Source organism: Antedon bifida, chromosome 2 (assembly GCF_963402885.1).
Source record: "Antedon bifida chromosome 2, ecAntBifi1.1, whole genome shotgun sequence".
Lineage (NCBI taxonomy): Eukaryota > Metazoa > Echinodermata > Crinoidea > Comatulida > Antedonidae > Antedon > Antedon bifida.
This window is the reverse complement of record NC_136227.1, coordinates 9,896,009-9,907,821: the sequence shown is the minus strand read 5'-3', so window position 1 is coordinate 9,907,821 and position 11,813 is coordinate 9,896,009. Positions and strand designations below refer to the sequence as shown.

General features: G+C 30.2%; 1 protein-coding gene across 1 annotated transcript; it reads left to right on the top strand.

Annotated features, from left to right (window-relative positions):
* The first annotated feature begins 5,480 nt into the window (after positions 1-5,480).
* Positions 5,481-7,097, top strand: LOC144835425 (DNA oxidative demethylase ALKBH2-like). The gene is made up of 3 exons (XM_078690510.1): positions 5,481-5,846; positions 6,112-6,254; positions 6,582-7,097. The coding sequence occupies exons 1-3, from the start codon at positions 5,481-5,483 to the stop codon at positions 6,877-6,879; spliced, it is 807 nt and encodes a 268-aa protein (XP_078546636.1). The 3' UTR covers positions 6,880-7,097.
* The last annotated feature ends 4,716 nt before the right edge of the window (positions 7,098-11,813 follow it).

Below are 11,813 nucleotides of genomic sequence, written 5' to 3'. Positions count from 1 at the left end.
CGATATCAGTGGTAATAATCTTAGTGACATTGATGGTGCATCGCTGTGTTATCTATTGAATATGATGGCTGTGCCGGGTGCACTTGACATGCATGACTGTTATCTATCAGGTGCTGTAATAAATGCTATGAGCAGAGAGTGTTCTAATAACAGAGTTCAGTCGAGGTTATATCACTTCAATATCAGTGGTAATAATTTTAGTGACATTGATGGTGCATCACTGTGTAATCTATTGAGTGTGATGAATGTGCCGGGTACACTTGACATGCATGGTAGTAATCTCCCAGGTGCTGTAATGAATTCTATGAGTATTCTAATAAATGAGTTAGGTTGATATTACCCTAACTGGCCCCAACGCATATTTAGCCTTTTTCGACTGACAGTAGACGAGACTAATATGAATACTTGAAAAGAAGAACTGTCACAGTAGTAAAGTGTATTTTTTGTATAAATAACCCGTTAATTTAACATATGTTAAGGAATGAGTTATATTATTAATCTGAAATTGCAGTAGTAAACTATTAGTCTATAAATAATTTACAATGAAATTTCAGAGTAGTAAAGTAGTACTGTAATTGTATTTAAAAAAAAAGTTTAACTTGTCAATTATTGACTTCAGTAGTAGAGCAGTAAACTATTACTTTTAAAACTTGGTTTCAACTAAGACGCAACTACATAGATTCAAAGCAATGGCGTAATGTACCGTAATAACATATAACATTGCGTGTCACCGATGTGGCAACCGATGACGTAAGCACGGTGCCGTGACGTTATAACACGTTTTCTGCTTTACGTCCGTCACAAAAGATATTAGGATTCAATTTCTCGTAAGAGGGGTGATGCAAATAGTATTTTTTATCTTACGTTTTTTCGTTACTTTGCGTCGTTTCTAATGGAAACCAAGCTTAAGGAAATATATAAATTTACCTATTTTTTTATGATATCTATATATATAATAAACTGATGTAATTACACCTCTGTTATTGTAGATAAGTATCCGATTTACATTATATTTATTTTTCTTTTCGCTTTATTATTTTATTCTATTTTCCTCTATAGTTCTGAATAAATGAAACAATCAACAAAGTTATGCTGACTGTTAATTGTATTTATTTCAAAGATTGGTGTAATTAATTGATTTGTGTTTTGGTATTCCGCTGTTAAATATAGTGACTTTTAATCTGAATGGTAATTTCTTCTCCTAAATGCGACAATAGTGTTAAACATTGATTGCTGTGCTATTATTGTTTATCTACAAATATTTAATTTTTAAACATTTAAAATCTTTCCTTAGTCGTCAATATTTGTTTGAGATGATGCGTCTCGTAAAAACTGTAACGGACCGAAAGTTTTATGTCTAATTTCTGTCCCATCACGAAAAAAAAATTATGAACACGTAATATCGATACCGTCCTTATCTCGCCACATCTTCAATATGAAAACGTTGTATAGGGAATTGATGTGTTGTTTGTCTCCTGCGCTAGTCGACACGTGATTATAACCGTCGTCAGGATAAAGGAAATGGGATTTCCCTCTTTCACCTAGGTGCTGACCCGCTACGGGCGACTTATATTTCTCTTATTATGTAAACTAGATGGTACGCTCGCTTCGCTCGCGTACTATCTAGGTCGTGCCCATAGATGGTTCTCGAATACACAGTAATTTCAGCGTAAAAAAATGCTTTTTTTAATGTACGTACTGCAGGACTATAATAGTTATTGTGGTTTACAGAAACGAATAAATAGACACGATGATTTATGTATTAAACTAAAATTAGCACACTGGGAATTACTTCCGAAATTTGTTATTTGGACTCATTTAAACAAACCCAATTTGTTTTTTGTGTGTAACATTAGGGTTGAGGGATGGGGAAGAGGATATGGGTACAAAGAGAACAATTTTTAAATATATTCTTTATCTACTCAGTAACGAAATATGTTTTTCATGTTTGATAGGCCAATAAATAATATACCACTTGATACAGTGACACATTTGCGATTTAATACTTTGTTAAAACTGTCACTGTCATAGTCGATTGAAATAGCATAGTACATGTAACGATACACGTACCACTACAACGTTTATATTCTTTGTAATTATTAATTAACTAGATGGTTCTCGAATACATAGTGATTTCAGCGGTAAAAAACTGGCGACTTCAAATGTACATGCAGGACAATAATACATGTCGTTTACACAGGAACGAATAAATAGACGCGGTGATTTATGTACTCAACTAAAATTAGCACCCTGGGAATTACTTTCGAAAGAGAAACTTGTCACAAAATAAGACCAATTGTTTTAATTGTAACAAACTGAATTTGTATTTTGTATGTAACATTAGGGTTGATGGATGGGGAAGAGGATGGGTGCAAAGACGAAAATTGTTTAAATGTATTCTTTATCCATTTAGTAACACAATATTAATTGTTTTCATGTTTTACAAATAATATTCACTAAACACAGTAAAACATTGCGATTTAATACTTTGTTGAAACTGTCACCGTCATAGTCGATTGAAATAGTACAGTACATGTAACGATACATCACTAATACGACGTTTATATTTTTTTGTAATTACATTATTAATTAATACAAACGTTCAGAAGGAACTGTCAGTAATAAAGTAAGACCTCTATTCGTGGTAAATCGTAAATTCGCTTTAATCGTCAATAGATAATTATCTAACTCAACTTAATTAGTAGGCCTAATGGTTTTCAATTGTTTCTTAGAGCCAATCCATACTTAAGTTGGTTCCTAACCACCAAAGTTGTTCTGCGTTTAGGGCATGTGATCCTTCGTACTGTAAGCCTGTCCTCTACTGGCTTTACAACGCTACTCATGCCAGTGAGGGGGAGGGTGGTGGTGTGGATGGTGGTTTAACTGCAATAATAAAGTTAATTGTACATAGACGACGACTGGAAAGGCTAGCTCATTATCCGTTAAAAAAATACCTATATCCAACCTCTGCAGCACAGATTGTAAAAAAATGGATCGAATTTCTGTTATGACTGTACTTGTCTTTACGACGCCTGAGGGAATAGAAGCGTGTGGAACAGAGATTGGAATGTTCCATTCATCGCAAATCAATACATTTGTATAAACGTATATTAACTCTATCAAAATAGTATTTTTTAAAGAAAATCGGCCTGTCTTCAACATTATGATACTGTACTCGAGCTGTTCAACCGGTTTTTAGCCATTAAAAACAATTATCGTAAAAGGAGATAGGAAAATTCGATGCATCCTCGTGTTATTGTGTGCAGGTATTTTTCAAGAGGACATCCATTAGACAGTGTATACCACGATCGGAAAACACCCCTATTTGGGGCAAATCGTTGAACCTAAATTCGTTTTAATTGTCAATAAATAATTATCTAACTCAATTTAATTAGTAAACAGGGTTACGTCTGGTTGTTAAAATCAGTACCGAGATTCTAACCAACTTTATATATCATCGAGTAAACATTCTAGAAATAACGCGCGATTTATCGAAGTTTGCCCTTACGTAAATTTATATATAGATGTTATCTTAATTAAACCTGTTTATGTTTTTTTTGTCTGTGTGTTAATTTATTGATAGGTACCGTGTCAAGCACGCGCATCAAAGAAATGCTAAAAATGGTAAAATAGAACACGACAGACCGATATTTTATTCTTTATACTGATATTTGTTTATGTTTTCTTTGAGACAAAATAATATAATATTATACGCATTACCCTGATTGACATAGATATTAAATCTAGTGTTGGCAAACAATTTTTGATCGGATCGTAACAGTTGTAACGGAATAATGTTATTACATTTGTACCGATATTTTATTCTGTATTGCTTACGAATGTTGTGTTTTTTTAGACACTAATACTACATGTGATTGACATTGCAGAAAAATAAAGTTTATGTTGCAAAATTATAGTTTGAACGAACAAGTTTATAGTTGTAAATAGCAAAAAGATCAAAAGGATTATTTTTTTTTACTTTATGAAATGTGATAATTTGTAAAATCATGGAGGACTTATTTCCTCTATGGTAAAATCGTGTATGCATACGTTAAATAAAAACGGGGAAATTTAAATTTCGAAAGGGCAAATTCGACTATATTTTTTAACGGAGATTACAATTTTGTCACTATTTGGAAGAAATCTCTGTAAATTACTTTTTAGTTGACGATGCGAAAAAATATTTGGATCGTCGATAAAAATGATAATAATTCATTTTATCGTAAGTTGTAAAAGTGTGATATCAGCAATGGTCAAAATTAATAGGGTGCTCCTTATGAAAACACGGTCATTGTAGCTTACATCTTAGAAGCTAAATCCTTTACAGGGAGCAATGGTCAAATTAATAAGGTGCTCTTTATAACGATAGGCCTACAGCCATTAATGCAGTAGCTTACATCTTAGAAGCTAAATCCTTTATAGCAATGGTCAAATTAATAAGGTGCTCCTTATAACGATAGGCCTACAGCCATTAATGCAGTAGCTTACATCTTAGAAGCTAAATCCTTTATAGCAATGGTCAAATTAATAAGGTGCTCCTTATAAAGATACGCCCAATAATGCAGTAGCTTACATCTTAGAAGCTAAATCCTTTATAGCAATGGTCAAATTAATAAGTTGCTCCTTATAAAAGTAGAAAGAAAGGTACTTCAGACAGAAAATGATCAGTCAGCCATGACTTTGGTGAATTTCCTGATTACGTAATATCGGTCTAGTCAGTCGTGATTATAACAATGGGGATAGTATAAGACAATAGAGTATATCATTTCACTAGAATTGTTATATAGATTTGTTATATATTAATATACATTATAATATAAAATTAATAAATATTAAATAAAAATGATATGATGATTTAGTTGCTTGTGATGAGAACAAATGGTTTACAATGGTTGAAGTCAATAGGTGTTATGTTTCGGATTATAATACAATGGTTAACATAGGGTAAGGAAGTGAGACAATATAGTTTTTGTAAGATTTGAATTAGTCATAGAGTCAATAAAGATGCACCTGGTTTAATTAAAACAACGTAACAAAATAAGTTATTTGATCCGGATATTATAACAATGACTAAAACAAAAAGATAAGAATGAATGAAGTTAAATAATAAGTATGTCTTGATTGAACTTTACCGACAGGTAATTAACCATCTTCCGGATTTGTTAACAAAGGGGAGAAATTGAAAGCAGTGACACGGGTGTTCGACATACTAAAGTTTACTGTAAGTTATCTATACAATTTTAACTTTTTAAATCATAAAAGGAAAAAAACAAAAGAAATAAAAAGGACGCTTCTGATGTCATGCATAAATTAATAAATGGTTACGTTTACAAAAAAAGAATTCTTTGTTTCCTTTTAAAATAAAACAAAAAGGGGGTAAAAGAGAGACGCTACTGACATCATGCATAAATTATTTTATATACAATATTCTGTGTATAATGTTGTAGTCAAAATAGACATTTCAGTAGATCTCTACCAGAATGAATGCCTATAAACCAACAGTTGGTTTCACTCATTCCAAAAGAAAATCCACAGAATGCAACGTACCTTCTGAAAAGGTAAAGGATGACTACACAAAGGAACCAACAGAGGCACGTAAAAGTAATGAAATAGATTTCACTCGGAAGCTAATCAAATCAGATAAGCAGCAGATGATTTCCCCATATTTTAAGTTTCCAGTGCACAAAATATCGAGAGAAAATTTAGATTGTGATTACATTCAACTTCTTGATAAAAGCTCAGCTGATACTTTGTATAAACAATGTGAGGAAGAGATTGAATATTTTACAGGTGATCTTGCAAAGGTGAAAGTGTTTGGTAGATGGTTTAATATACCTAGAAAACAGGTTAGTTTCTCTTTATTTTTTCTTCATGGTTTCATGACGTTAATGTAGGCTACATACTATTACGTTTAAAAAGATGCATTTTTACATTTTAATTACCGGCCTACCGCACTGTTTTCGTTTTATGCAACAGAATAACAGTTAACCAAGCCTACAGCACTGTTTTCGTTTTATGCAACAGAATATTAACAGTTAACCAGAATCCAACTGATTATAATTGTATATACATAAGAGAAACATTTTTAATAGTATGTTTCAACTCTGACAGGTTTCTTATGGTGATACGGGTTTAACATACACATATTCAGGCAATATAGTGCCAGCCTTGCCATGGCCACCGTTCCTGAAAGATCTTCGAGATTATTTGAAAGAAGTCACAGGGTTCTACTTCAATTTTGTTTTGGTTAACAGGTACTTATTTATTATATATCTATATATGTTTATATTTGTTATAATTAAATAATGCAAAGCTTCCTTATGGTTACATTGTTTATACATTTTGTACATTTGATTTATTCTCAATTTTACTCTCAAGATTGTATAATTGAACAATATCAGTAATCAGTCTTTTCGTCAACTATTAGAATCTCTCACTTTTTTTATCTGCACAAAACTGTGTTTAATTATGTTGTATGGTTTATTGTTTTTATACTAAAAAGTTAAGTGCAAAAAGGATATTTATTTTCTAGCTTAAATTACAGTACAATTTTTTTATTTTAATTTATGTTTCTTTACTAGATATGCAGACGGTAATGATTCTATTGGTGAACATAAAGACGATGAGAAAGATATCAACAAATTTAGTTCAATTGCGTCCATTTCATTAGGTCAAACACGATTGTTTAGATTTCGCCATGGTGCTACACGTGGAATGAGACACAAAAGAAGTATTGAACCAGTAAATGTTGATCTTAAACACGGTAGCTTACTATTGATGAATTATCCAACTAACGAGTATTGGTACCATTCGCTGCCTAAAAAACCATCCATCAAACTACCAAGAATAAATCTGACATTTAGAGATATTAAAAGATGAGAAAAGGTCAGGATTACTTTAGAACGCAAATCTTATTAGCAACAATTCATGAACAATTGTTCTAAATGTAATAGTTACATGTATTTGTGTTTTATCAAAATGTAATGGTTACCTAGCATACATTATTATTGGCGGCTGTCAAAAACTATTTTTAACAATTCATTTCTTGTATCTTCCTTTTTTATTTATTGTAAAAAATTTTGAAATAATTAGTAGCATGGTACAAGGAATCGGCCCGGAAAAAAATAACAACAACTAATTTAATTCTTCTTTTTCTGTTGAATTATTATTATTATGTTTGTGATGTGTATTGCAATAGATTTGTTTAATGAAATAAGTTAATTATGTTTTGACTTAATTTATGTCAGTGTAAATTTGTAAAAGTAGTTTTCCTATTTTAATTCATGGTAAATTTATTTCTTGACTTAATTTAATTTGTTTTCTGTTCTGTTGAAGTATTATTATTATGTTTTGTAAAGTGTAGTGCAATAGAATGTGTATTGAAATAAATTTTGTTTTTAACAGCAACAATAAAAATGAAATTTGATCTTTGCGTGTTATTTAACTCCTGTATGATGTTTTTCTAATTTATTTATACCAAAAAAAAACAAGTTTTTGAATTTGTTAAATGTAATTGCAAAAACACAAATGAATGTGATTAAAAAATATTCTGTTTACTTTTTTTTTTTATTTGAAACAGTAGCATTTTTAACAGTAGTTATATTTTATATATAATAAGTGATATTACAAAAATAAACATACAAAATGTATAAAGCATAGACTTATTAAATTTAAATACAATTTCTTTATTTCAAAATGAATTTCATTTTCTACGTGTTTTCAATTTTAAATCTTTTAAGAAAGACACAATACGTACTGCTAAAAAAAACGCACACAAAAGAAGACAAATTTGAGACGCACGGTATGTAACGACACTTTCAATAAGAAGGCATATTATAAATGTATTTTTACCAAATTTATAAAGTAAATGGTTATTATTGAGAAATATACATTTTAGATAAATGATAACACATCTAAAATTAATTAGAGAGATCAATACAATATTGTGTTCATGATAATTTGTTTTGATGACTAGAGGAAACATCTAAAGAAATTCAACGAAAAACAAGCGTTAACACCATACCAGTCACTAAGAATGCTACTACTCTGAAAAAAACATCTCCCTTCCTACACAGAAACAAATTCTGAACGAAAATAAAAAAAAAAAAAAAAAAAATTAGTAATCGAAACACGCGCATTATAAATAAAATGAATAATTTAAGAATATTAGTTAAACTACGCACGAACAAAAAACGAAACATACTAACCGATTCATCGTCATTACAAAGTTCAAATAACGAAAACTTTTCCTTGAAAAATCCACAGGAGACACGTTTTACATTTTCTAACTGCAATTCAGTGTCACATTGTGTCGCAACACATGTACATACAACGAGTCCTGTCACAAGTCTGCCGACATTTATTTTTCTATCGCTCATCATTTGTTCTAATACATAATACAGCGCTTCCGAAGAAATATCTTTACACAATTCTAACACATTAAATTTGTTTTCCAACTCTTTACAAGCACGAATAGTACTCTGGAGGATGGGTGAATCCAAAACAACTAACCCCGTCAATTTATATTCAATGTATGCTAAAACCACTTCCTCTAAATCAACCATAACGCTCGACAAACAATTGATAATGGATGTAATGGTCAAGAAAGTTACAACTTAAAACATTTATTTTTGTTTTTTAAAAAGAAGTTGTAACATAGAAACTAATTTTGTCAGGAAATGTATTTTTATCATTTATGTGATTTATTTGTGTTTAGAAAGTTACAACATTAACATTTAATTTGGTCAAAAATGTGAATATACGGAGCCGATTGTAATTTTTAATCCTTAGTATAGTGAGAGATTTTATAAACAAAAAAAGAGCGAACGGAAATTAATGATTGCAGATTAGACATATAGAAATGGATTGAAATTGGAAATCCACATGATCAAAGAAAAGAAACCCATTGTTTCGACAGAAGCTAATGACATTTACAAAGGATGACACAGTTTGAATAGAGTAATTACCGTATAACATAATTAAATTTTACACCACCAATACTACCGGGGTGTTTAGGATCGTAATATACTTTTCTTAAGTACTCATCCATACTCATTACCCTCAATCACCCAAATGAAAACTTAAAAAATAAATCAAATACTTAAATAACACGCAAAGATCAAATTTCATTTTCGTTGTTGCTTTTAAAAGAAAAAACACAACCTTTATTTTAACACACATTCTATTTCAATATATTTTACAACCATAATAATAATAAATTTACCGAAAAGAAATAAGAATTATAAAAATATATAACATTAATTAAAAAAAAGTGTTAAAATAATATTTAAATTTGTACAAATTACAATTGGTTAAGAATCTTATTAAAAAGTTCTGAATCATTTGTAATCAACTTTATGGCTTTATCGAACGCATCAACATTGATACAACGTAAATGAAAGTAGTTTAGTGCCCATTCAAAATGGGTAGCGCTATTGTCCACAAGTTTCAATGCCAGAATTGGTCGAAAAAATGTTAGCAGTTGTTCATATCTTGAGCCGTGAAAGTTATAACGTTCAACCATGTCATTCAGAATAAATATAAATTCTTCTATGAAAACCTTCTCAATTGTTCTCATTATTTCATTGTACTCAAGTTCGGTAGTTTCTTTCTTAATCTCCACCTCCAGCACAGGGTTCAGGTACTCCTATTTTATTGTAATTATTTATTTATTTATTTTATTTTCCTTTCACTTAAAATAAAATACAGAAGTGGTTATCGCGGTGATATAAATAAATTTATTTTTCTCTGTTCATAATTAAACAAATTTACAACTGAAAACACCTGTGCATGCTTTAAAAAAAAAAATGAATTCTGTCGTTAGATGTTAATTTTTTTTTTTTTTACTTATTCTTAGGATTTTAAATTCAAGTAAATTAGTTCAGTAGTTAGTTATTAGTTTAAGTTATAATTATTTGTATTTATATTTTTTTAAGTAAGATGATCACTTGAACGTTGAACTTATCTATTAGTACTCATTTTTAAGTTCTAGAATCACGGACCAAAACAAGTTACCAGAATGACAATGACGATTGGTTAAAACAGTTCCCGTAATTACAATGCAATCTTTTGGAAAAACGGAATGATGATTTAAATTCAATGACATTGGAGAAGCTACTTAATGAAACAAAAGGAACACAGCGCTTTTCACTGTATATAACTCTCGATTATTTTGTAATATTTACCTCATTCTACAACGCTACAGAGCTCGACAAGACAGACCAAAAACCAACAACTAGTTACTATGGGTTCCGTGATTGAAATCATTGATCTTACTATGGACTCTGATGTCGAAGAAGAAGTTATATATATAAGCAGTGATTCAGAATTTGAAGACGAAGACATACTAGCTATGACTGGTGCCTATTTTACAGCAGAGGAGCAGGAAGAGATGAGGGAAGAGATGGCCGGGGATATGACGTTTTTATTGGCGATTCAACCCCCACCTCCAATGAACGTTGATTTAAATAATGTATCTAATACTGAAGAAGACGAATATTATAGATCGAGAATAATTTCTGAAGAGGAGAGAATTGTATATGACGACACGTCATCGGTAGATGTAGATAAATGTTTTAAGTTGTAACTTTCTTGACCATTACATCCATTATCAATTGTTTGTCGAGCGTTATGGTTGATTTAGAGGAAGTGGTTTTAGCATACATTGAATATAAATTGACGGGGTTAGTTGTTTTGGATTCACCCATCCTCCAGAGTACTATTCGTGCTTGTAAAGAGTTGGAAAACAAATTTAATGTGTTAGAATTGTGTAAAGATATTTCTTCGGAAGCGCTGTATTATGTATTAGAACAAATGATGAGCGATAGAAAAATAAATGTCGGCAGACTTGTGACAGGACTCGTTGTATGTACATGTGTTGCGACACAATGTGACACTGAATTGCAGTTAGAAAATGTAAAACGTGTCTCCTGTGGATTTTTCAAGGAAAAGTTTTCGTTATTTGAACTTTGTAATGACGATGAATCGGTTAGTATGTTTCGTTTTTTGTTCGTGCGTAGTTTAACTAATATTCTTAAATTATTCATTTTATTTATAATGCGCGTGTTTCGATTACCATTTTTTTTTTTTTTTTTTTTTATTTTCGTTCAGAATTTGTTTCTGTGTAGGAAGGGAGATGTTTTTTTCAGAGTAGTAGCATTCTTAGTGACTGGTATGGTGTTAACGCTTGTTTTTCGTTGAATTTCTTTAGATGTTTCCTCTAGTCATCAAAACAAATTATCATGAACACAATATTGTATTGATCTCTCTAATTAATTTTAGATGTGTTATCATTTATCTAAAATGTATATTTCTCAATAATAACCATTTACTTTATAAATTTGGTAAAAATACATTTATAATATGCCTTCTTATTGAAAGTGTCGTTACATACCGTGCGTCTCAAATTTGTCTTCTTTTGTGTGCGTTTTTTTTAGCAGTACGTATTGTGTCTTTCTTAAAAGATTTAAAATTGAAAACACGTAGAAAATGAAATTCATTTTGAAATAAAGAAATTGTATTTAAATTTAATAAGTCTATGCTTTATACATTTTGTATGTTTATTTTTGTAATATCACTTATTATATATAAAATATAACTACTGTTAAAAATGCTACTGTTTCAAATAAAAAAAAAAAGTAAACAGAATATTTTTTAATCACATTCATTTGTGTTTTTGCAATTACATTTAACAAATTCAAAAACTTGTTTTTTTTTGGTATAAATAAATTAGAAAAACATCATACAGGAGTTAAATAACACGCAAAGATCAAATTTCATTTTTATTGTTGCTGTTAAAAACAAAATTTATTTCA